At 32.5% G+C, this 27,655-nt stretch overlaps 1 protein-coding gene across 1 annotated transcript in view; it reads right to left on the reverse strand.

Moving 5' to 3' along the window:
- The window catches only part of KLHL1 (kelch like family member 1), a 385,159-nt gene that overhangs the window by 96,309 nt on the left and 261,195 nt on the right, over positions 1-27,655 (reverse strand). The window contains exon 6 of the mRNA XM_082700951.1: positions 20,037-20,223. Within this exon, the coding sequence (XP_082557077.1) occupies positions 20,037-20,223 (187 nt within the window). The remainder of the gene's footprint in view (positions 1-20,036; positions 20,224-27,655) is intronic.

Here is a 27,655-nt window from a genome sequence, read left to right on the forward strand (position 1 = left end):
ATTTTGTACAAGGTATTTATGAACTTTTGCTTGTATCACTGCAAATTCAAATGTAAATATTAAAAATGTACTTTTTAAAGATTTTATTTATTTATTTGAAAAAGAGAGAGCATGATGAGAGGGTTGAGAAGTCAGAGGGAGCAGCAGACTCCCCGTTGAGCAGGGATCCTGATGTGGGACTCGAAGATCATGACCTGACAAAGTGCTTTATGACAAAGGAAAAAAGCTGTATTCATGAATTGGAAGTGAAAGCCAGAAATAACTCTAATGCACTTGATATTTATAATATAATAAAAAATCTGTCTTAATCAATGGAAAACATTTTATTATTTAAAAAGGTTTTAAAAGGGCACCTGGGTGACTCAGTTAAAACCTCTCCTCTCAGCTCAGGAGAGGGTTAAAGCCTCTCCTCTCAGCTCAGGTCATGATCCCAGGGTCCTGGGATTGGGCCCTGCATTGGGCTCTCTGCTAGGTAGGGAGCCTGCTTCCCCCTCTCTTTCTCTGCCTGCCTCTCTACGTACTTATGATCTGTCAAATAAATAAATAAAGTCTTTTAAAAAAATAAATAAAAAGGTTTTTAAGATAATTAGTTATCCTTTATAGAAAAATAAACAAACTTGGATTCCTGCCTTACTCTTCATACAGGAATGTACTTGGGATGAACCAGTGACTAAAGCCCAGGACACAAAGCCACAGAACCCACCAAATGGTTCTTTTCTCAAGATTCCACACACATTAACAGAGACAGGGATATTTTAAGCAAATTGTCCTGGATTACACTTTAATAAAACCTTAAATAACCCAGATGATAAAAAAGCAGATGATGAGCACTGGGTGTAATACACAACTAATGAATCATTGAACACTACATCAAAAACTAATGATGCACTATATGTTGGCTAATTAAACATAATAATAAAAAAATAATTAAAAAAATAGGTGATTTATTTTTACTTCTATGTGGACTTCAGATCCATGAGGTAAAATCCTATGACCCAGAAGTTAAAATTAAGTATTAATGTGTATATATATATATATATATATATATATATATATATATATGATTACCAATCATCTGAATAAAAAAATAGTTACATCAAGTCAAAAAAAAAAAAAGAAACAAAACAAAACAAAAAGACTGAGAACATTAACAAAAACTTTTTATGAATCTAGCAAAGGGTAAATTTCCTTGATAAATAAAAAGGCTTTAGAGATTAAGAAGTAAATTAGACACATTAAAATAGTGATATGATAGGGTGCCTGGGTGGCAAAGTGGGTTAAGCTGCTGCCTTCGGCTCAGGTCATGATCTCAGGGTCCTGGGATCGAGTCCCGCATTGGGCTTTCTGCTCAGCAGGGAGCCTGCTTCCCTCTCTCTCTCTGCCTGCCTCTCTGTATACTCATGATCTCTCTCTGTTGAATAAATAAATAAAATCTTAAAAAAAATAGTGATATGATAATGATATTAGTAGGCGATTAATGGGAAAGTGATATGAGTAACATATAAATATCAGAAGATTTAGTTAAGCTTCTAATAAATTACCTTATTAGATTTATAGCAGATTTAGAAAATGAATAATTTTGACATTGACATCAAAACCATCTGGTTGACATTAAATTGATGCAGAGGGTGTGAGTGTGTGTGTGTTCTGAGTGTGTATAATAAAATATATTGTAAATTTAGGAAACGGGGAGAGTTGAATTTTTATTTGTAACTTCCTACTTTAAATATTTTTTCATAAATATGTCTTAGCTCTGTAACTGAAATATTCTTTTTTTTTATTTTTTTTTTAAGATTTTAAAATCTTTAAACAGATTTTAAAATCTCTAAAATCTTTGACAGAGAGAGAGATCACAAGTAGGCAGAGAGGCAGGCAAAGAGAGGGGAAGCAGGCTCCCCACTGAGCAGAGAGCAGAAAGCCTCAAGTGGGGCTTGATCCCAGGACCCTGACACCATGACAGAAGGCAGAGGTTCAACCCACTGAGTTTCCCAGGTGCCCCTAATTTCTTTTTATTTTTTTATTTTATTTTATTTTATTTTTTTCATGCTCAGAAACATTTTGGTGTATTATTAGCATTATTCTTTCTTTCTTTTTTTTTTATTAATTTTTTTTATTTTTTATAAACCTAATTTCTTTTTAAAAGAAGATTTTGATGAGGGTGCCTGGGTGGGTCGGTTCACTGAGCAACTGCTTCCTGCTCAGTTCATGATCCTGGGGTCCAGGGGTCGAGTCCCACATCAGGGGTGCCTGCTCAGTGGTAAGCCTACCTCTCCCTCTGACCCTCCATTCTTTGTGCTTTCTCTCTCTTGTTCTTTCTCTCAAATAAATAAATAAAATCTTAAAAAATAAAATGAAAGCAGCTTTTGCTGTTGCTAACAATGACATAGGAAAGAGACTTAAAAAGATAATCCAAAATTGTAGTTATTATTTCTATCACTATTACTTAGCTATCTTTTTACAGCACAGAGCTCATATTTTAAAATAACCTTATAGCAAAAGGACATATATATAAAGCATTATTACAAGTATAGTTTTTTCATTTTTTAATAAATTCTCATTAAACATAAACTCATTTGTTTAACATTTTCAAATTGAATATTTATTTTCACAACTAACATTTGCCAAAATGAACCAAATCCTTGCTATTTAGATTATCAAGTACCCCATGACGTAATTAATACTTCCCATATAATATCTATAAGAATTTTTCTAACCTTTGTTGAAAATGTGGGTATCAATGAATGAAAGGAAAAATGAATGTCATGACAATTGGATTCTAGTCTATTATTGACTGTATAATAAAAACACCAGTCACTGAAATGCCTTTTCATAAGTATAGTAAAATAACATGAGGTTTTCTTGATCTCCACCTAAACTATGCACCCTTGGGAAATGTATTTTTGCCTTTTACGTAAATGAGTGCCCACTTTAAAAAGATGTATTAATTGAAGACTCTCTGTGATCTCCTAATATTTGCTCATTTAAAGTAAAGCCTTATATTAGTACCACATTAAGTGAAAGTGTAGCAACTTCTACTTATCTTTAAATCTCTTCTCAAAATAAGTAAATAAGTAAATAAATAAATAATCTCTCACTTCTCACTCTCTGTAAATCTCTATCATAGAAGTAACTTAAAGTAGCCCTGAGGAGCCCTTCTTTGCCAGGAAAGAGCCACACATTGGAAAATTAAGATTTGGTTTGTATGAAACATCTGTACAAACACACACAAACTTACTCCCCTTGGATCTGCAAAAGGAGACTACATTTAGAAGACAGATGTATTTATTATCATTTGCTATATATTCACAGGAAAAGTGATAAAAAAAGAATGTACTGAGTGCCCCAGAATTTATGGTTATGTTTATGGTAGGCATTTTACCATAACACCCTAATTTATTATTCAATCCACATTCAGAGAAAGATCTGTAAATGTACAGTGATGTGGCTCAAGTTCTATTACTACTAAAAGGAGAAATAAAGTTATAATCAGACTAAATTTTGAAGAATTTGATTTACAATTTTAATCCTGGTTTATCCTCAGAGGATAGACCAAAAGAGTTACCAAGAAACCAGAAGAACATAACATATTAAACACTAAGCTTTCTTTCTGAGTATGGGGCTCTCAAAGGAGACTTTACTGACTAGTGATTCACTTTTCACCAGAAAGAGCCTTCTTTCACTTTTCAATAAAGAACACGGCTTCCACACACTCTTAATTCTAGAGAACAAACAGATGGTCATCAGGGCAGGGGGGAAGTGGGGAGATGGGGGTTAAACAGGTTATGGACATTATGGAGTGCTCCTGTGATGGGCACAGTGTTGAATCGCTATACTGTGCAGCTGAAGCTAATATAACACTGTATGTTAACGAACTGGAATTAAAATAGAAATGTAACAAAACAAACAAACAAACAAAAAAAAAGAGCAGTACTTCCAGGGCTGAAAGTCCTTGTCCATAGGCTCCTTGAGAATGATATAAACAACCGGAATTTAACCTAACACATAAGCATCTCTGAATTTAAAGAATGTTAAGGAAGCTGATGCCTTGACTTTGCTCTTTCCCCAAGACCCTCGGGCAAGTATGGTTCTCCCCTGAAATATCTGCTAGCAGCCCACTAAGTAGATACCTGTGCCAGAAGACAATTCTTTGTATTTGAAAAACAAACTAGGCTGAGGCTAACATGACGTTATCCATAGTTTTGAGTTGTTTCTATAATTTTGTGCAGACTGATGACCTTGAACTAGTATACCTCTAATGGCATACTTCAGGTTCAAAGAAAACGTACCGAAGTAGAACCAAAGTGACTAAATGAAGTTACTGAGGCAGAGATCAAGTAGGGCTGTACTCAGAGGACAAAAATGAAAGAATAAGCTTTCTCCCATTTTATGGTTTTCTTCAGAAAAAGTCATACAGTATTTTAAAGTTACTTCACCCACCTAACTGCAATGCTCAGGTTTCTCTGACACAGAATTATAAGTGAATCATTGATGATTACTATTGAGTTAAATGCTTTAAAAATTATCCAGTTGTAGAATTGCAGTATTTAAAAGCTGTTCATTTTAAAGCTCTTGATAGTGAAGCTTGTCCATCTCAAGCCAAGGAAGTAAAAATCAGGTCAAGATAGTTAATTCCACCAATTTCATTTTCTTTTTTTCTTTTTAATAATGCTTATAATGATGCAGTGTGATGAGACAAATTCAGTATAAAATAACCTGGTCAAGTTCTTTGAATAATTTTATTCAATAATTTTATTCAAGTCCCTTGGATAAAAAAGACAAATATCAGGAGCGTATCCCTAAAGTTAGATAGTTTAATTTTTAAAAAAATATATGAAAATCTAAGGGACACATTAAATATTTAAATGCCATAATAATATGTGCTCTATAATCAAATGATTCAATAAAAAATCTTAAGGAAATTAAGATTTTTATTTTATAGTTAAGAATTAATGCTTTTTCCTCCTTTAAGGTTTTTTTAAATCAACATTCTTCTTATTAGTTTCATTAAGAAAATTTTCTTTCCGTTCACATGAAAGATGTAAGGAGGGCTGTATGATCGATCAGACACCTGGCTGTTAATGATAATCAACAATTGACATGGGGCTGCAGCTAGGCCGTCAACGAGGAGGCAATGAAAACATGTTGAAATAAAAGACTACACTCAGTCCATCGTGATCTAAGAGAAGAATCACTGCTCCTGTGATCTTGCCACCAGTGTATTTGCTTACCTTTAGTCTCCATTTATCATTCACAGCTGTCATGCGTGAGATGATAAACAGAATATATAATACTTCAATTTTATTATTTTCTCTCTTTTACCTCCAAAGTATATCCATTTGGAAAATTCTTAGCTTTTAACTTTCTGCTCTCTCTTTTTTTTTTTTTAAGATTTTATTTTTTTCACAGACAGAGATCACAAGTGGGCAGAGAGGCAGGCAGAGAAGGAGGGAAAGCAGGCTCCCCGCTGAGCAAGGAGCCCGATGTGGGACTCGATCCCAAGACCCTGGGATCATGACCTGAGCCGAAGGCAGATGCTAAACCAACTGAGCCACCCAGGCACCCCTCTGCTCACTCTTTCTTTGGAACTAAAATAATTGACCCTTGAACAACACTGGGTTGAACTATGTGGGTCCACCTACAGGTGGATTTTCCTTTTTATTTGACATAGTACAGGACTGCAATTGTATTTTCTCTCTCATGATTTTCTTAATAACATTCTCTTTTCTCCAGCTTACTTTATTATAAGAATACAGAATATAATGCACATACAAAATTCATGTAAATTGACTGTTTATGATATTGGTAAGGCTTCTGGTCAACACTGGGCTATTAGTAATTCAGTTTTGGGGAAGTCAAGAGTTATCTATGAATTTTCAACTGTGCAGGGGTCAGTGCCCCAACTCTGCCATCTTTCCAGGGTCAGCTGTTGTCTCTTATACATGGCTTCCTCTAAGTCAGAGGGACCTCTGCTCACCGGCTATGTTCTTGTAAATAGAAAAGCACACTGTGATTGCTTTGTGTCAAGAAGAGAGCAGTGCCTATCAAAAATCTTAATTCCCCTTCAGCCAAAGCTAAAGAGGACTGCTACTTCATAGACTAATGCCTACAAGAACAACCTTGCAGTGGCCATCAACCTCACACCCCAACATTTAAGTCCTATTTCTCTGTATCGAGCAGCATGATTCTACAATATCTCTTCAAATACAGTCTTTGCTTTGCATGGTTCTGATATGCATGAATTTTAGTTACCATGGTTTAGTTAAATAACACTAATCCCCCAACAGATTTCAGATACCGCAATATGTTAATAGTGAGTAATTACGTAAAACACAAACTTTGCTTCTAGCTCTTTAGTGCACAAATCACTACTTAAATAACAGATATATATCAGGATCAGTGACCAATCACGTCTCTTATCTCCAAGTTTTCCAAGTGATTGTTCATTGCATTTCTGTTATCAAGTTCATGCACAGGCTGTTGTGTCACCTTTTTGTCTCCTAGTGATAAACTCACGGTCATTTAAAAGGGGGAAAAAAGGATAATTGAAGAGAGATGTGAGTGGAGCATAAAGTGAAATTACAGTAGAATCACAGACTTTCATATCCTGTTGGTTGTGGATTGCCTCTGGAGCTCTATCCCCATCCTATACTTTTTTCAGTACTGGGCTGCCTGTGCAAGGGCCAGGCAATCTGAGCTTGGTCTCAATACCACAAAGAACTCTCTTAGGTAGATAAGCAGGGAGACAAGGAGGTCACCTGTGGTGGAACCTTGTGAACATGCACAGAAACTGTCCATTCGACCTGCCAATACCTTAAAGGTGGGTCAAGGGAATGTGGCCTTTGGCACTACAAGTTTCCTACAGATACTGTAGAGAGGTTTATTTTCTTCTGTAGGTGGGGTTGGAAAGCTTTTTCTATAAAGGGCCAGACAGTAAAAAATGTAGTCGGTGGGTCTCCTTATGGGTCTCTTTGTTGTAACCATATGGTTATTATAGAATGAAAGCAGCTATAAACAATCGGCAAACAAATGAGAGGCTCAATAAAACTTTATAGCTACTGAAATATGAATTTCACAAAATGCAAATATTCACTAAATGCATCACTAAAAATTATTCTTTTCAATGCTTATAATGTAAACACCAAAGCCATACAAAACAGATAGAAGGCTAAATTTGGCCTGTGGGTCTTAGTTTTTGCCAACCTTTGATCTTAGAATGCCAATATAATAGAAATATTTGGAGAAAATGGCCCTTGGCAAATGTTTGTTGGTTATAATAAATCAAATAAACCTTTTTTTAAAGGAAAAAAACAAATTACCATATAGTAATGTGTGTGTCAGATCTAACTCATTAGAGTGGCCTCCCTCAGCCAGTCATCATAAAATGGCAACATGGTCCTTCAGCCTATACTCCTTATCCTGCTTTCTTCACTTTATATTTCTCCATAACTAGTCATCGTATGAGTGATTTTATACTAACATGTATGCTTGTTTATTGCCTCCTGAACATAATTTGAGCTACAACAGGCCAGAGACCTTTACTATTTAGTTTACCAGCACTAAAAACAGTGATTAGAAGTTAATATGAAGGGCACCTGGGTGGCTCAGTGGGTTAAGCCACTGCCTTTGGCTCAGGTCATGATCTCAGGGTCCTGGGATCAAGTCCCCCATTGGGCTTTCTGCTCAGCAGGGAGCCTGCTTCCTCCTCTCTCTCTTTCTGCCTGCCTCTCTGCCTACTTGTGATCTCTGTCAAATAAATAAATAAAATCTTTTTAAAAAAAAGTTAATATGAATACTTGTAGCAGAATTAGATAATTCAAAAAGAGTGATTTGGTCATCTGAGAACCTAAGAAATGCTGAAGAACCAGCTATAGAAGGGAGACAATTCCAGTCTAATTTCATAATTAATACTTTCCAATAATTGAGGCAAAGATTAAAAAAAACTAAATCTGTTTTTTCCTAATGTAGGAGAAAAAGCAATATTAGCAGAATTATCAGAAAAATCACATATTCTTTCCAAAATGTAAACACCTATATAAAAATTATAATTAGACCGCCAAATATATGAAACTGTTATTTATTCATGTCCATGCTTCAGAGGTAGACATTGGTAATGACTGCCTATAGAGATTCTTGTAAACAAGAAACTTAAAGGGAAATTGGAATTATGTACAACAAAAATATCTTTAACTGGACTCTTATAACAATAGATCAATTAAAGCTTAAAAATAGTATAATATGTGAAAATAATTCATGTGTATAATTGCTATAAAATATACTTAATTTTACTATCCTTATAGTAAAGAATAAATCTGGATAAAGATTAAATTAATACTGACATTCAAGTTTTGATTCAAAAGCATAGCTATATGCTTTTATAAGTGAACTCATGTTTTTCATATAAACTTCCTTTTAAAAGAAGCTTAGTCTAGAAGTCAGAAGCTTACTACTATGATGTTACTTAGTTAACTACTTAGGGTTGGGTTTGTTCCATGAACCTTAAATGCCTCAACACCAGTGGTTTAATTATGAACAAAAATTTACCGTCAATGAATAAATATAACACTTCAAAATACTACTCCCACCATCACTTATTGAATCAATTGTTTTTTGCATGTGTTCCTGTTGATATTTCTCACAGTGTCTCATAAATATGTAAAATAATTCTCACTCTCTATATGTAGAGACACCAATATTTGGAATACTTACTTATCTTATTAAAGATCATAAAGCTCACACAGCTCTGTTCAGTTTTACCAAAATTAGTAAATGTCATGTACCAAAAGGTATTTGGAGTTGTTGGTGAGGAGTGAGGTCTTGAAGTCTGTAGGTAAGCTGCAAGTGTTAAAATAATTAAAATTGGTTTTTTTGAAAACCCCTTACATTTCTAGTAAATGTACATTAATATGGGCTCCCATGAATATGTGCACATGCATATGTGTAGTATGTACTTACAAAAATATATAATTATATTTTCAAAAGTTTAATACTAGTATGGAAACTTATTTTTGGTTTGGTATTTTGTTTTTGATAGAAAATGGAATATTCAATTTTTTGTTTATAATTTTCTTTAATAGTTAAAAAAAGTAGTTAATTAGCTGTACAACTATACTCCCACATGACACAGATATTGGGGATTTCTGAGGAATCAACCTTCACTTTTCCCATCTCATGCTTACTTGACAGAAATTGAAATTGACAATACCCTCATCATTGAAATTATTATCTCCCTCTCTTAGCAGGTATGGTTGGATTCCTTGAGTAATATGTATAGTTAATATGACTCCTTTGTAATAGTATCAGTTAAATGTGCCTATCCCCTTTGGTGTTTATTCATGCATTTTACTCTTGCTATTAAATCACCCCTTGGTGGATATATCATTATGTGTATAGACCATTATCTACAAATGTGCGTTTGTATTTCTAAACCACATTAATGCTGTATGATCTTAAAAGAATTCATCAAAATCATACATCAAGACTACCTGAGTACAAAACAGAACTAACATAAACTTCTTCAAAAGCTTTGACATTAAGTAGAATTACATCCTGTAATTCTGGTATATCAAGTAATCTTTCATATTCATAAAAAAATGTCAAAAAGCCCAGGTTGCACATGTGAAATGTTATTATTAGTAGAAGACAAACCATGAAAAAGCAAATAGGTTTCGGCATAATGAAAACAGCACTTTTTGTGATTTATTTAGTCACATCTTTATGTAGTTTATGAAAACAGCACTTTTTGTGATTTATTTAGTCACATATTTATGTAGTTTTCAAGAAGGAAACATTTTCAGAGATGTTTTACATACTCTTTTTGCAAATCTTGAGTCATAATATCAGTTTATGTATCTCAAACGTAAATGTGCAGTGGCTGCAAAAATATTGTACATGGTTGTTGACAGCAGACTTATTTGTAATAGCTATCACTGAGAAGATCCCAGATGCTCATCAGTAGGAAAATGGATAAACAGTTATTATTAAATAATTAAAAAGAAAACTATTGGTATATCCAACCTCCTGGATGAATCATCAAAATATTATATTGTTTCATAGAAACCTTAAAGAGTATGAAATGTGTGATTCCATTCATATGAAGTTCAAGAATAGGCCAAACTAATTTAAGGTGAAAAAAATTTTAAGGAGTGGTTCTTTCTGGAGATGTAGAAGCTGGGGCCTAATTAAAAGGGGTATGAGGGAACTGTCTGGGGGTAATGGTAATGTTCTAAATCTTGTTAGGGGTTTGAATTATATAGATAAATATATTTGGCAAAACCCATTGAAGGATACACAAGATTTATGCATTTTAGTATATGTTAATTTTACCTAAAAGCTCTAAAATATATTGAAATCTAGTTAATACTGAATATGCCAGTGTTTTTAGGATAAAGTGTATCTATGTCTAAAACTACTTTGATGGATGAGCTTACAATTAACTATAAAATTGGCTGAGTATATAGATGCTCACTTTATGATTCTTTTAACTTTTATGTGCTCAAAAATTTTATAAAATTTGGAGAAAAATAAAATAATTAAAAACATGTTTTCAATGTAGATGGATTGGTGTAATAAAAATGGTAAGCACGAAATGCTGCAACATTTCAAAAGATGGACAATATGCAGCTAAGGGGTGGGCAGATAGTGAAGTACGGTTAGACAAACGAAGGAAGGGGTGATGAAAGAGTAAGACACTGAAACAAAAGGCAATGTTTATGTATGGACCATACTGCAACTAGTGTAAAGCTTCAACATTGAGGAAATGAGTTGTGAAATTTGATAAAGATTAGAGGTATTCTATCAAGACATTTTTGATGGAGATAAAATAGGAAAAACCTGTTGGTTAAATCTGAAATGGTAGACAGTGAAGGATAAATGCACTGATAAGGAATGGGCTCTACCTGGAGGATGGGGACTAATGGAGATTTTTATTTTTATTTTTATTTATCATCATCATCATCATCATCATCATCATCATTTTGCATTTTAGTGATTATGCTAGAAGTCAGGATTAATTGATTTGCCCGTAGTGAGCTGGAGAGAGACCGGAAGTAGGAAGATCTTTATGTAGCTCATTTATACGTTGTAAGAAAAAAAAACTTCATTTGAGAAGCACATGTGTTACCCCAGATCTGCAAGCATAAGGCGATAAAGCTTCAACCAATGTAGTGGAAATGCTGATGTAAATCAGACAGGCTCTGATAACTGATTAGCTATGGAAGGCAGAGCAATTCTGATGACAGACGTTTGAAGCCACATTAGATGGAAATATTGCTGACAGGATGTATTCTAGACAGGATATTAATGATTTTTTTTATAGTAGGAAATATAATCATCTTGTCTGAATCATAGAGCTTTTGTTTAATAATTATACCATGTGTTACAAAGTCACAGAAAAGTAGGAATTTTACTTTTCATATCTGGAAGTTGCTCTATTCACATGGATAACTTATTCTTTGAAGAAATAATATAGACCTAAAAGTTAAATAAAAAAGAATAATTTGAAACACTTATAATAAGAAATTTTTATTTTAAAAACAATATACGAAGGGCACCTGGGTGGCTCAGTTAGTTAAGTGCCTGCCTTCTGCTTAGGTCATGATCTCAGGGTCCAGGGATCAAATCCTGCATCAGGCTTTCTGCTCAGTGGAGAGCCTGCTTCTCCCTCTCCCTCTATTGCTCCCCCTGCTTGTGAGCTCTCTCTCTCTGTCAAATAAATAAATCTTAATCACAATATATGAAATGTGAACCTTATAGATTTGTTTTCATGTATATAGGTTTTCTGGAGATAAAGCAAATGCATGTTTTTGTTATTTAAAAATACAAGTTTAATAGTTCTCCATACCTATCCTTAGAATAAAATTTAAAATACAGTCAGAATTCTTATTAAACGTCTGTATTACATTTTGAAGATATGTTATTGAAATGTAAAGCTTATGAGAAATTGATCAAATAGAGAATTTTAAATTAAGGGGAAATAGTTAAAATATTTATAATTCTTTGTGCATCAAAACTAATTTACAAAACATGAAAGAGAAATAAATAGAGAATATTTTATATTTTCAATTGCACGCTTTCTTATATTCCTAATGTGTTCTCCAGAGAACTAGTCCTAACATTCAGTAAAATCCTAATGAAACATCACATACTAAGAATTAAAAGTATGTCAGGCTTTTATACTGGCATTTAAAAAAGTCACTTTCAGCACAACTCATCATTAATAGGTTAAATGTGGGCAAAAGGTAGAAGACATAACACAGATTTCAGAATTTCACAGATCTCTGCATTTAAATTCTACCTAAACATACGTAGTGAAAGGTAGAAATTAAAAATGTTTCTGAACTTTTGTTAAAATCAAATGATCAGGAATATATTGTCAACAAGTTTGTTGTACAAAGTAAGTGAAATTTATATATGGTGGTTCTTAGAATTAGGTATTGAAAATACATCATTGATGAAGTGATTTTATCATTCCTAAATGTTCAGTTACTGGAGACAGAGATTCATAATACTGTCTTCTGTTTCAAGATTGCAATAGCAATCTTCTGCTTATAGTCTGTTTTTCAGATCCTCAAATGATTATGAATAAAGGAGAATTTCATATGAATACAAAGATTATATTGATCAATGTTACACTTAAAACTTAATGCTTCATATGTATGTATGTATGAGATTTGATCATTTTGGATATCTATTAAGATCAGTTAAATAAGTTGTAATTTAAATATGGCAAATATTTGCTGAAAGCACACTAGAAGTAACAATGTACCTGAAGCTGGAAATGTAAAGTTCTGGGAGTACCTGGATGGCTTAGTCCATTAAGCATCAGACCCTTGATTTTGGCTCAGGTCATGATATCAAGTAGTGAGATCAAGCCCCTTGTTGGGTTCCATGCTGTGTGCGGAGCCTGCTTAATATTCTCTCTATCTCCTTCTGCCCCTCCACACCTCTCCCCACTCTCTAAAAACAAACAAACAAACAAACAAAACAAAACAAAACAAAACAAAAAAACACCAGAAATTCCTTTCTCCAGTTTGCTTATAAATCAGGAAAGGGAGTTAATATATTAGAACAGATAAACTTATGAATTTAAATTTAAACTTGTAGCTCTGAATATTTGCTAATGATCCTTCAGAACCAAGACATGTATCAATATCTAATTAAGCTCTGGTATGAATTTTAATTACATTTTCTATTAGAAGAATGTGGGGGGATTTGATCAAATTATTAGTGAGTCACCATCTACATTGTATCAGAGCTCTTCTAATTTATTACAGGATCTAATTTAATACTTCGAGTTAGAATTATAATCTCTATTTTAGAGATTTTAAAGTTATATTTCAATAGTATTGCCAAATTTGTGAATACTCAAGAATTATTTAACCACGGATATGTTGATGATCAACTTTATAAATACGTGAAAGGGAGGAAAAAGTCAGGTTGCCAATAGTTGAATTCTAAATAAAATATATTCCATAAAGGATAGGACATAAAACAAGTGAAATAATCTATGGAGAAAAAATCTAAATTGAAAACAGAAAGGTGCCTTCTCTTTATTGGAGAACAGAAGACATGCTATTGTGCCCTCTAATCATAACACCAATACAACCTGGGCAAATTACAACAATAACATAATTTTTTTTTTTTTTTTTTTTTTTTTTTTGCATTTCTGGATTTAAATGAGAGTGAGAAAAAACTACAAGGGCACAACCAAGTAGCTGAAAGAACAGTGAAGTAAAACCTGGGAGAGAGCTAACGGAGTACAGAAGTCAGCACTTCCCTGGGGCAGATGTCTATGCTTGTGAAAGGATCAACGTCACTTGCCTGGGACCTAAAATGAAGCAGAAGATAACCAGAGACTTTACATGAAGTCTGGAGCTTTGAAGAGGGCTGACTTGCCCCATGTCAGTGGTGCCCCTGGTTCTTGGCTGAAGCTAACTCATCCTCACTAGACAAAAGCATACCCAAATTAGGTCCCCCACAGGTCCCCAAAGCAGATGAAATTAACTATAACTTCAAAATAATATTAACCAACAAAAAAGAACCAAACTAACAAAAATGAGACTTCTCAGAAACAACAGACAACAGGCTTAGACACTCAAACTTTAGATGTTGAAATTACTCATTACAGGATATGTTAAATATGTAAAACATTTAAGTAACTAATCAGTGAAAATAAAACATTAATAAGATGAGAATATAAAAAATTATTTTATAAGTCTCAAGCAAAAGAGAGAACTTTCAGAAATGGGAATTGTTGAAATTACAAATCCACAGGAGCCTCTAGTTTTAACTACGATGTTGATTCACAAGCCCCTTGAGGCTGAGGGCCATGGCAATACTCATGGGTTCAGGCTTCTTGGGAATCTCCTGGAGTGGGAAGACCCTAATTGCAGTTCTAGACAACCAAGGCCCTTACAATCTTAGACTCAAAAAAGAGCATGACAGAGCATTGTTGCTTGTTTTCCCTGTGCATTTGCTGAGCCCTAAGACAGACCTGAAATCCAGGCAGAAGAGGAACCTGAATGCTAAAAATGAGTTAGAGCTCATCCTTCTGAAAATAAAAGGGTATTTAGGGCCCAACATGGATGAATGGCTTTTAAATACAGACTGGAAAGAAACCAGGAATAAAGCAGCTCTCACAAACATTGCATCATAGTCTCAAATCATCAAATCCTGAATTGGAGGAAGGGTTTTCCTTTTACTCAGGAGTGTCTGCCCAAAGGAACGTAAATTCTCTTTGAGAGACAACTTAATGTTATCCACAATCTACATATATTTTAATATACAAGAGGAGTCATTCCTCCAGAAATTCCTAAGTAATGCTGTATTACTTGTTATAGCAAATTTGTAAAATATTAGCATTCTTCTTCTTAAAGAAAATTAAAGTTTCACACTGTAAACTGGACTTTCTACTATATAGTAAAGGCAATTAGCTCAAAATACTGAAATAAAATTTATAATAATTAGAAAAGAGGAACTAATATGTCCTTCTATATCATTCTACAAATGATTTTATACATAAAAATTCAGTATACAAAAACTCACTTTCACTATTAAGAGGGTTATAAATGAAGTGGCAAGAAATGGTAATTTTCACTGTATAATTTTTTCTACTATTGTTATGTTTGAAAATTTTTATAACTTTTTTTAAGGCAAAGAACTGGTTGAGAAGACACTTAAACTGGTACTACTCTATAATTTAGTGGTACTATAAATTCTTATAAACTTTCTGGAAATATATTAGCTCATATGTCACAACAGCTTTACCTTCCCACCCAATAATTTTTCATTTTGTAATCTTTATAAAGAACACTCAAAGATTAGGAAGAACTCCTGATGCATGCGGATGCTGATGATGGCATTATTTACAGAAAAAAAGCATTGAATTCCACCAACAGTTTAATACTAAGCTTAAGCTCAAAAAAACTGTAGGATTTCCATGTGAATAAGAATTAGTAAGATTTTTGATATGATGTATTTTAAAATGTTAATAAAATATAAATTTACACATATAAATAATGAGTAAAAGCAATAAAAATAACAATTTTAAGAAGGTTAATAAATTCACATATACTTATATGTTATACCTATCTAGACAATCACAGAGATTTTATGAAGACAAATGTTAATTGGTATGTCTCTATATAAATGTAGATATATAGTTAGGGCTGTACACACTCACACACATGTACATTGAAATTTGAGAAAAGAAATATATCACTCTGTTAACAATGATTGTACTTAAGTTATAAGCTGATTTTTCTTATCTATACTATTATATATTTATCAGATTTTCAATTCATGCTTTAGTAGAATGAAGTTATCTCCAAGAAAGTACTGTTTGGATCAAAACAAAACCAAACTATTCCTTTTTCTAAGGAATTGTCTAATTAACAGTCAATATCAGAACATGAATCCAATAACAATATTTTGATGCAAATATTTTCTATTAATCACTACCACCAAATTTTATTTCATAGTTTACATGAAGCACACATAAGTGTTAAGTCAATCTAAGCACTTGAAAGTGATCAGTTTTACCTTTATTTTTTTTTAATTTTTATTTTTTAAAGATTTTATTTATTTGTTAGAGAGAGAGAGGGAGAGAGAGAGACAGAGTGCAAGCACAGGCAGACAGAGTGGCAGCCTAGAGGCAGAAGGAGAAGCAGGCCCCCTGCAGAGCAAGGAGCTGATGTGGGACTCGATCCCAGGACGCTCGGATCATGACCTGAGCCGAAGGCAGCCGCTAAACGAACTGAGCCACCCAGGCATCCCCAGTTTTACCTTTAAATCAACCTTCTAAAATATTTATGATTAGTGTGATTTGTAACAAAAGTCTTACCAAAGAAACAACAAATTGATCAGTATAGTGTACTGCATTGATTTAAATCCACATTTGATTTCAGATGACATTTAAAGAAAATCGTTCTCCTTATAAAAACAGCTTGTATATATTGCTTCTTAAAAATCATATTTAGTTTTATGTCTCCTCATTTCTCAATTCATAGTAGAACAAATACTAATTCTTATAATAATGTGTTTTTTAAAAAAAGATTTTATTTATTTACTTGACGGAGATCACAAGTAGGCAGAGAGGCAGGCAGAGAGAGAGGGGGAAGCAGGCTCCCTGCTGAGCAGAGAGCCCGATGCGGGACTCAATCCCAGGACCCTGAGATCATGACCTGAACTGAAGGCAGAGGCTGTAACCCACTGAGCCACCCAGGTGCCCGCATAGATGTCTGTGGAAGATTGTGTCTATAGTTTATCTGCCTCATTTGATATCATCTGAATCTCAGTAATTATCTAGCTAAAGAGGAATTCCAACAAAATGTTTATACAGCCCTTTATAAGGCACAGTATGAATATGTCAATAATTGAAAAAAACAACAAGTGTTATGTATTGTATTAATTTTCAAATTAATCTTGCCAAGTAAGTTTCAATTTTTTGCTGTTTTTCTTTGAGTTATTCTCTTTCTCTCTCTCTCTTTTTCACATTTTATTCCCTTTTCCTCATTACCTTCTAAGAAAACACAATTTTAAGATAAAATCTTAATGCCTATTTAAAGATAAAAGCTAATAAGGTGTAGAAAGCACTATTAAAGCAGTAAAAGCATGATACAAATAGGAGGGATTACTGTGAAAATGTTCTGTTTGCTCTTTAAATCCCTTGAAACATTGGGCTTTTATAAATTTTTGCTTCATTAGGAAAAATGGGTTCTCTGAGGTTTGGTATTAAGTATTAGATTTTTAGCTAAGTTTATGGGATAGTAATATCTCATTCCCATAGGACTAAGGATATGGTGAAATTTCTTAAATGTTCCTTCAAATAATTTTTCCATTGTATTGCTGATTTAAACTGGAATATCTGTTCAGACCTCCTATATTATCACATTCTTTTAAGCCTCTAACTTATTGAATATGTGCAACAATAAATAAATTGTTGGTATTACTCAAATCTAGAGTGAGACTTGGAATCGCTAAGATTAAAAAAAAAAAAAACTGCATTGAGAAATTCAAACGCTGGCAACAGGTTAACCCAGTAGACTCCCTAGTCTCATATTCTTTTGTGCTACAACAATTTGAAGTCACCAGATTTAAAAATTCAAATTTAGTCATGTTCTTTGGTTCTCTAATGGCATAGTAATTTTGTCCATTTTAATTTATGCTTATTATTCACTACTAATTAAAGGCAAGCCAGATTCAATAAATGTTCTTCCTCTACCTTCTCCTTCTCTTCCTCTTCTTACCCCTCCTACTCCTTTCCCCTTTTTCTTCTCTTCTTGCTTTTCTTTTTTTTTTTTCTTTAGAAAAAAAAATATTATGTGCAGATTTACAAGTGGAATTGATCTTGTATGGGCATTCTTCCTGTAGAATAGTTTCTTTCAAAATGAATTTCACTCATTTGACTTTAAAATTTGGTAACTATTATTAAACCACTACCTTTTATAATACCTGAGACTTGTGTATGTTTATTGAAAGCCGTGGAAATCAGGGTATTTATTTTTACAGATACAATGAACATATTATAAGGTTAAAATAAAGTTTGCATTCTTCTGCTATAAGAGATGACTATGTCATGTGGTGTATGTCATTTGATATTTATTACTGTCATAAGGACAACGCGAGTATAGGTTACTAGATTTGTTTTCTTAGCTTGAAAAATTTCTTCAGAATTTTAGTATAAGTTCTAATGATTTTTATCAGATTTGTATCTGATATTTTCTATTTCACCGCTTTAAAAAAAGGGATTTGAACCACACTTTTTGAAAATGTCTGACATGTTCTTTTATGTAATGACATATATTACAGGATCAGCAAAAAATGGAGGGAGAGAAGGAGGGAAAGAGAGATGAAGCCATTTCCCCAGTTCCTAAAGCAACAAATTATTTACTCCCTTTAACTGACAGTTTTGTATATACATAATATACAACATAGATGTCATATGTACAAAATATATGTAAATGGAAATAGAAATTCTCTAGTGCTCATTTAATGCGATGATTACTAAAAATCAATGTCCCAGTAAACAGAAAGTAAACTTCTCAAAAAATTAGACTAGTGAAAACCATGTAATGGCCACAAAATATATTCATGACAGACAAAAATATGGAATTATATGTCTTTCCCGATTAATACTTAAAGTGTTTTCTTTTAGCTGCTATATTGGGATTTCACTTAACAATGGTGAAGTAAGTTTAGTTGCTTCCTTTTTTTAATTTTTATTTTTTTAGATTTTATTTATTTATTTGAGAGAGAGACACACAGAGAGTATGGGAGGGGCAGAGGGAGAGAGACAAGCAGACTCCACTGAGCATAGACCTGAAGGTGGGACTTGATCCCAGAACCCTGAGATCATGACCCGAGTCAAAACTAGGAGTTGAAGACTTAAATAACTGAGCCCCCCAGGCATCCCTTGTTGTTTCCTTCTATTTCTTTAATAACAAAGTTCTTCAATAGAGATCAAACATGTATGTATAGTCTCTTGTTGTCAACTATGTATATTGTGGATTAGGGCACCTGGGTGGCTCAGTCAGTTAAGAGTCTGCCTTTGGCTCAGGGTCCTGGGTTGGACCCCACTTCCAATCTAGCTCCCTGCTCAGCAGACAGTCTCTCTTTGTCCCTGTCCCACTCCACTCTCCACCTGCCCCCAGCTCATGCTCTCTCTCTCTCAAAAAAAAAAATATATATATGAATATATATATATATTCATATATATATATTTTTTTAACCCAGTAGACTCCCTAGTCTCATATTCTTTTGTGCTACAACAATTTGAAGTCACCAGATTTAAAAATTCAAATTTAGTCATGTTCTTTGGTTCTCTAATGGCATAGTAATTTTGTCCAATATATATATATATATATATATTCATATATAGCAGATAATTATATCACTTACCAGACACAAATGTATGGCAGTTGTATTTGTCTTGTGTATCACATAAGACAAGCTGAAGACAAATATTCATGGAATATTTTCCACAAACTATAGAAAAGTAAGAATGAAACCTTCAAATGTATGTGTTCAACTTTTAAATGAATCATTCACTTCCTTCTGAAGAGCCTAATTGGTAATCACCATTAAGTTTTTAAAGTATAACTGCCACTATGTATAGCTATTTATTTGTTGGGCTTACATATGAGATTCTAAATGCCTCAAAAGAAACTCTGTTCTTCATGATATTGCTCTCAGCCAGCATGTGACTGGCACATTACATTTTCTTTGCTTGGAATTGAAATACAGTTGTCAATATATCCAACACATTATTTGGCCTGTGCTTTGTAAGTGCTTTAAATCCCCTTTTCATTTCATATGAAGTCTGGCCCATAATGCACAAGAGATAAAGGCTTTAAAGATGAATAGACAGAAGCAGCAAACACAGACTGAAAATAAGAGGTGTTATTTGGATTTTTCCCTTAATATTAAATCTTAATGTAGAAAACATGTGAGTTTTGTTGGTATTATACAGATTACAGTATTAAGATCATGCCATGGTATGATACAGGGTGTATATTATATAGAGATGAAGAATTGAATACCTTTGTTGTTATCCATTCCTCCTACTGCATACAGAGTTCCAACAGTAGATTTTCTAGGTTTAGTTCTTGGACTTTGCATTAAAGTTCTTCTTTCTGGCAATAGATGATACTTCATTGCTTCCAGAATCAACTTCTGACATTCCAAATCATTCTTAAATAATGCATGGTTTTCTAGGTCAGCCAGTATCTGTGAATAATACATAATCACTGTCAATAATGTTTTTATAGGAATGAGTATATGACATCAGTAGTTAAAATTAGAAGCTTAATGCCTGTAATATTACCCATATATTGAGAGGGATGAAGAATGTAATAACAACTAATTACACTGATAAATAAAAATAAATGAGTATAACAGAAGACCTTTCATGAGAAGCAGAATGGATTTTATTTTCTATTCAATACTATTTATTGTCATTTTATGACACAGAATTTAAAGGAACTTCCAGAAATCATTTTTTCTATTCCTTTTCCTCTTATGAAACCTGTTTATAAATTGTATATAGTTGGCTATGTTGGCCATAAACCTGTCCGGCAAAGGAAATTAAAAAAAACCTTCAACAAATTCATGGTAACAACCTTCATAAATTTCATTTATTTATTTTAAGATATTCCAGGTATACTGGTGATTCACAGACCTGTACCCCTGGGGATAAAAATATATGTTTATAAAAAATAAAAAAATTTTAAAAAAAAGATATTCCAGGTATAATTTAAACCCTTTTTAAATTAAAAAATCAATAAAAATGAAAACAATTATTCTTATCTCTTTAAGGATGCAAACAGATGGAAAGTAGTATAGTAGACAAGGTAAAGTTTCCAATAGTGAAATTAAGAACTTTTATACCAAAAATCCAGCACCTGAGGGAGGAATAGAGTGAGATCAGCTGTTTGAAGCTGTAGCATGTGTCTCTTTTGCTACACCAGGGTTTCATCCCCCCAGATTCTTTTGTGTACATTTCTTTGAGCACATACAAAACATCTTTTCTTTTCCTCCTCTTCTGTTTTTCTTTAGACTCTCTTTTTTTCTGGATTCTTTCAGGATCACTTTCTTCCTTAATGAATGAATATTTCATTTCAAGTGACAGTTAAATCTGTCACATAAATTTAGAAAATTAAGAAGCTGATAATTTAATATTAATACACTGACCTTTTCATCCACATTGTTAAGAAACTTTACCACATCTGGACACAAATATATATTGAATGAATAAGTTAATATATGATAGCAGCATATAACTAAATAATTAGATTTCACATTTTAACCTTAATTAAGTAAATTTATTCAGCCAATTTGATGCATACATTGTTGGAGTCGACAAGAACATAAAAACACATAAAATAATGAATGTAACATGTGAGAAAGAACAATACCTCTGAGGCTGAATAGGAATGTAATGTATTAGAGCTACCAAAATATTTTGAAATATAGAAGGGAAGATGTTCAACTAAATTCTTGGCTTCATTGCTTTTTTTACATACTGAAATCTTAGTTGCCTTCCTACCCACGTTCATTCTAAACACTAAACAAGAAAAAGAATTTTTTTTTTTAATGGTATGGAGTAGGATAGGAGATATCTAATGGACTTTTTTTTTAAGGACTACTATTTTACTCTTTTAGTAACTATAAATAAATAAATAAATAAATAAATAAATAAATAACTGTCAAAGAGAATATCTATTTCCAATAAGATCCTAGTGATCTTTATAAAGTAAAAGAAAAAAAAAAGTATTTTAATATGACTTTTGGTCATCTGGGTATTAAAGTATATTTGTTCTACATATAAACCTTTTCCTCTCCTTAAAAGGAAAACAATTAGGTGTTCTGGTGATAAATGTAAATATATGGCTGAACTTGGCTCCCATCATTTTTCTCTTCTTCTCTCCCTTTTCCACCTTTTTGGAGAAACTTGGGATTAGTTGATCATAAGAAACTATTCTTTTATTAGCAGCACACTCTAGGAGTATCTTATCCAGATAAACAGTTAAATTAAAAAAAAAATGAAAGGGTTAAGAAGAGAAAAAAAATTGGAGAAAAAAAGAAAAAATTCAAAAGATATGTGCTTCATTTCTGTATTTTTTTTTTCTTGGAAAACTATAACTCATAATGAGTTCAAATGGAAGTTTGCGTTAGGGTTTAGGCTTTAGATATATAGATTCATGGCATAGATGTAAATATTTTAAAAGTTTGACCTATGGGTACATAGTGTCACTTACATTAAAAGGAGTTCATACAGTAGTCATAATATGTAGATGACTCTCTGAACTAATTAGAGTGGATTTGTTTCAACGTAAAAATACCTCTATGCCTTCTTTTATATTTTTTCACCATGTTAAAAATAGTATATATATATATATATATATTAGTATAATATTTAAATAAATACAAGACTTGGGTTAATTTTTATATTTTAAAGTTTAAAAATTTGCACATTAGTTGTATGGGTTTGAAATTATTATTTTTAATAAACAGTTTAGGATTAGCAAAATATAAAATTGTTTGCTAAGTTGTATCTTTTATAAAGGTTCAGTCTTGTGAATTCTTGTAGTCCTGTATATCAAAAAGGTCACTGATGTTGGCTTACATTATAGTTTTTATTTCTTCAGAAAACTTTAAGACAATAGACTAATATTAAATTAATTTTAAAAGATTAGTTTTTAAATACAGTTTTGATTTCTAAGAAAAGTCACATTAGTCTCTGAAATATTTCTAACTTTTCCTGGTTCTTTATTTTATATATATATAAAATGGACATATATTAAAGAATGTGCAACATGATAAAGCCAACCTTAAAAACATAATTGTATTACTTATTGAATGGCTAAATATCTATATGTTTCTAAACGCATAATGCAGAGATAAATAAGGATTCTTTCTAATTTTTCATTAAAAATAGGTAATTGTAAAAGAAAATTTAAGGAACTTTGCCAAAATACAGTATCAGAGGACAGTCAACTTTATTTATATTATTGTTTATAATCTTATATATTAATAAATATATTAATAATTATATTAACAATAAGTACTTTTATTTATAATACTTTCAAATAGTTCTTTTTAAAGGGAAATTAATTGTTCAATGTTCATAGATGTATGCATAGTGAAAATATTATAAATTATTTCAAAGTATGACAAGGAAGATATACAAAATAAAAGTAAAATTTATAATTGAATTCTATAAAATAACCAAGCTATTCTGTACTTAAATACTTTTTCATTTAAGTAACATAACATTGTATAAAACTTCTTAATTTTAGCATACCCCTAATCATTTGAGACTTTTTAAATTTTATTTTTGAATCTTGAAAGAAATTAAATTTTTCATAATTGCTTTTACTTATTTTTATGTATTTTCAAATTATTATTATTGCTTATAGATAGTATGACTGTATCTATATTTCATCTCCTCTGACAACACTTTTTAGCATTACCATTACAGCCCAAATTAAGACACAAATTCAGAAAAATAAAATAGTTAAGCTATCTTTTAAATTTGAACTATCATTAGATTTCCTGCAGAAATCTAAGATTCACACAATTATTGCTCTTCCTTATCAAAGGAAAATACTTGTTTTATATTCTTCAATTTTAATGAAATCTAAGCTATTGTGACAGCTCCTTTGCCACTCAAATTTGAAAAATATATCAATAGGTTTCAAAAATTATATACTACTTAGAAACATATTCATGTTTACACATAAGAATTTATACAACAGTTGTCTGCAAATTAGATATTTTATCTAGGATACTACCAACCAATACCCCTCCAATCAATAATAATCATAATATAATTTATTTTACAATTAAAAAAATTCATGGATGTTTCATAATGTCTTCACTTTTAGTATGTTCGTATACTTAGAATAATCATTGACTATATCATAAATCGTGTATTAAACCTCAAGGAAAGATACTAATCTCTTCCAATAATAATATTCAAAATATTTTGATAACCAGAACATATATCAGAAATCAAAATATTGGGGTGCCTGGGTGGCTCAGTGGGTTAAAGCCTCTGCCTTCAGCTCAGGTCATGGTCCCGGGGTCCTGGGATCGAGCCCCGTATGGGGAATTTCTGCTCAGTGGGGAGCCTGCTTCCCTTCCTCTCTCTGCCTGCTTGTGATCTCTGTCTGTCAAATGAATAAATGAGTAAATCTTGAAAAAAAAAATCAAAATGTCCTGAGACTCAATAAGAAGGACAGCATAGGGTTTATTAACAACATTACATAAAATTCTAACGGGTTGATCTATGTCAGTGAGGCAGTCACTTTGCAAGTATGTCCTGACTACCTATCTCACCTTGGCAGGTTTTCCTTGGGACTAACTAATGATCTGCAAGTTAAAGGGTAAACCTTTATAATAGAACATGGTCAAGAAACGTGTATGATATTCAGAATTGACTAATATGAAAAATAAGAATTATTTATCCATTTATACCTAGAATTCTCCATAATAACTTTGTTAGAGTACATTCCAGTTGCCAGCAACGTCATGAATTTTGATTAGATATGTTCTTTGTAATTTTGTGTGTAAAAACATTGCTATTGTCTTTTTGCATACTCTTTGTAAAGTTCCATTGGCTTTATTTCTAACTACACTTTGGGGGAATAAAAAAGAAATTCAATTATTAAAACACTATTTCTTAAAAGTGGCCATTACATTTGTCATTAAAATACCAATAATTTGGTTGATGATGTCTTGAGAAATTCAACCACGTGCCTAAAATAGCCACACTTACGAACATGAAAATATTGATAAATGATTTAATCCCATATAGTTACACATAGATACTCATCAAACTGCAGTTTTCCAAGAATATTTATATGAATTTACTTCAAATCCTTGCAATACATTGGAAATTATGACTCTAAAAAAGTATTGCTTCATGAAAATGGAATGCATTATTCAAGTATCTAGAGTTTGCATTGTTTTCCCAACCTTCCAATAAGATAATAGAATAAATTGTCATGTAATTCAGAAAATAGTCTCCTATCTTTATATTTTTCCTTAATATGTCAAAGAAGATACTCTGTTGGTTAGAATCTTTGTCATGATTCTCTGCACTAACTTGCATGTATAGATACTTCTCTAACATTGTAAATAACTTTCTTATATCACAAGCAAAGAAAATCAAATGCATGAATTTGTTTGAGCTGCATGACCTATTCTTATTGCATAAAGGGTGTAGTATTCTAATTTTATAGCAAAAATCAAAATATTTATATTATAATAATTTGCATTACAGACTTTTTTCTGGGTGATTTCTATCTTATTTTATTTTTTTAAATTTAATTTAATTTAATTTTTTCCCAGTGTTCCAAGATTCATTGCTTATGCACCACACCCAATGCTCTATGCAGTATGTGCCCTCCTTAATATCCACCACCAGGCTCACCGAACCCCCCACACCCCCACTCTCCCCTCCCCTAAGTTTGTTTCTCAGAGTCTACAGTCTATCCTGGTTCATCTCCCCCTCCGATTTCCCCCAACTCACTTCTCCTGTCCACCTTCCAATGTCCTCTGTGTTATTCCTTATGCTCCACAAGTAAATGAAACCATGTGATAATTGAATCTCTCTGCTTGACTTATTTCACTCAGCATAATCTCTTCCAGTCCTGTCCATCCTGATACAAAAGTTGGATATTCATCCTTTCTGACGGAGGCATAATATTCCATTGTATATAAGGACCATTTCTTCTTGATCCATTCATCTGTTGAACGGCATCTTGCTCTTTCCACAGTTTGGTGGCTGTGGCCATTGCTGCTATGAACATTGGGGTATAGATGGCCCTTCTTTTCATTACATCTGTATCATTGGGGTAAATACCCAGTAGAGCAACTGCAGGGTCATAGGGTAGATCTATTTTTAATTTCTTAAAGAATCTCCACAGACTTTAAAAAATATCATAAAATAGTTCTGTTTAGGAGGTAGAAATTATAGCGTTATACTCCTGTCATGTTAATGACTGGAAACAAGAAAAATATCTATGTTGTAAGATGTTTCTTAAGGAATAGTAATACTGCATGAATGGAGACGTAATTTGAAAGGCAAGGTGACTAACAGGACCTGCACAAAGCATAGCAAACACATCTGTACCTTTCCTCTGGTCAGGGAGTTCATTGGAAAATGGAGTGCAATAATGGAAAAACACCTAAAGTAAGAAAAATTTAGACTTACTGTGGACCAAAGGAAGTATTAACTCTTCTAACACTATATCCTTGGGCTATCAAGGTTATGAAAACAGTCTCACATTCATAACAGTGTGATAAAATTTCATACACCACACATTATTTCATAATATTTCAAACTTTTGTTTTGCTACTGGGTGTTGTGCTAAAAAAATCTACTCACAGAATCTGAATCCATAAAACAAAATTGATTCCTATTAGAAGTGACAGTCCTTAAAGAACAAGTGACAGTTTCATACATAGTCTTTCAAGTTCTCTGCTTGACAGAATGAATAGGATGAATGATAAAATATTATCATATGCCATAAGCTGCAAGAAAAAATGATTTTCTACTTCAATATCTTATAATTGGGTCTGAGACAATAAATTTTCAGGTATTTTTATTAAACGGTTTCTCAGAAGAGAAACAGTGATTTAATGAGCACTCTCAGTGCTACCTAAGCCCAGAGCCTGTTGAATTGTCGGTATACGGTGCCAGTGAATGGAGAGAGTTAAGTTATCAGAGAACTCTGTAGCAGCGTAATAAACGAGGAGCTCCCAGGTAGAGTTGTTCTGCATTGCAAGGCAAGATATAAACTGCCTCATGCCTAGAGAGGTTTTCTGTATATTTCTTCTCTCTCTCAGATAGATTTTCAGAGACATAGATGGAAGAAACGGGACAACTCCTTTGACAACTAAGAATATAAGTTAGTTGGTGCACCAATGCTAACAACACCTTGACGGCAGCAGTTTGAGTATATGCGAGGAATGGAATAGCCGAACCTTCCACACGAGGAACTAACTCAGCTCTAGCCAGGATATCAATCTGCAGCCTGAAAGAAACTCATTGACACAAGTAGATAGGTCCTTAAAGTACATTTAAAATCCCATTTATATCCATTGAAAGGAATTTTGGCAAAGGATAGCATCATGACATATTAAGAGACAGAAATATCTTCTCATCCTTTCTATTGGCACAATCACTGTTCTGACTAAACTCCTTGAACATATTATTTATATTTTTAAATAAATGAGAAAGCAGATACAGTGTAGCTTTTCAAGTCTCCTCCTGTACTGTCATTTCAAAATGAAAATACAAATTACTGACATGTTCATGCTACCATCAGATACATTTGAATAATTCCTGCACAGATATTTGAGGAACAAAAAGAAAGCACCTGCAAAATAAAGATGAGGTTCATTAATTTTATTCTGAATACATAATATTTTGAATTCTGAATATTTGATTCCTTGAGATGAAAAATATTTGGCTGAACTGACAGTACAAATAAAGAAGAATAATAACATAATCACAATGAGTAGAGATCATAAAATTAACTAAAATGATGGTAGTTATTAGTGACAAATGAGATGGGGTTTAATGCTGCTAATTTATAATTAACTTTTAGTTATTTAACATAAATTGGCTATTCTAAATGTAGTTTGAAAG

Source organism: Mustela nivalis, assembly GCF_964662115.1.
Source record: "Mustela nivalis genome assembly, chromosome: 15".
Classification (NCBI taxonomy): Eukaryota; Metazoa; Chordata; class Mammalia; order Carnivora; family Mustelidae; genus Mustela; species Mustela nivalis.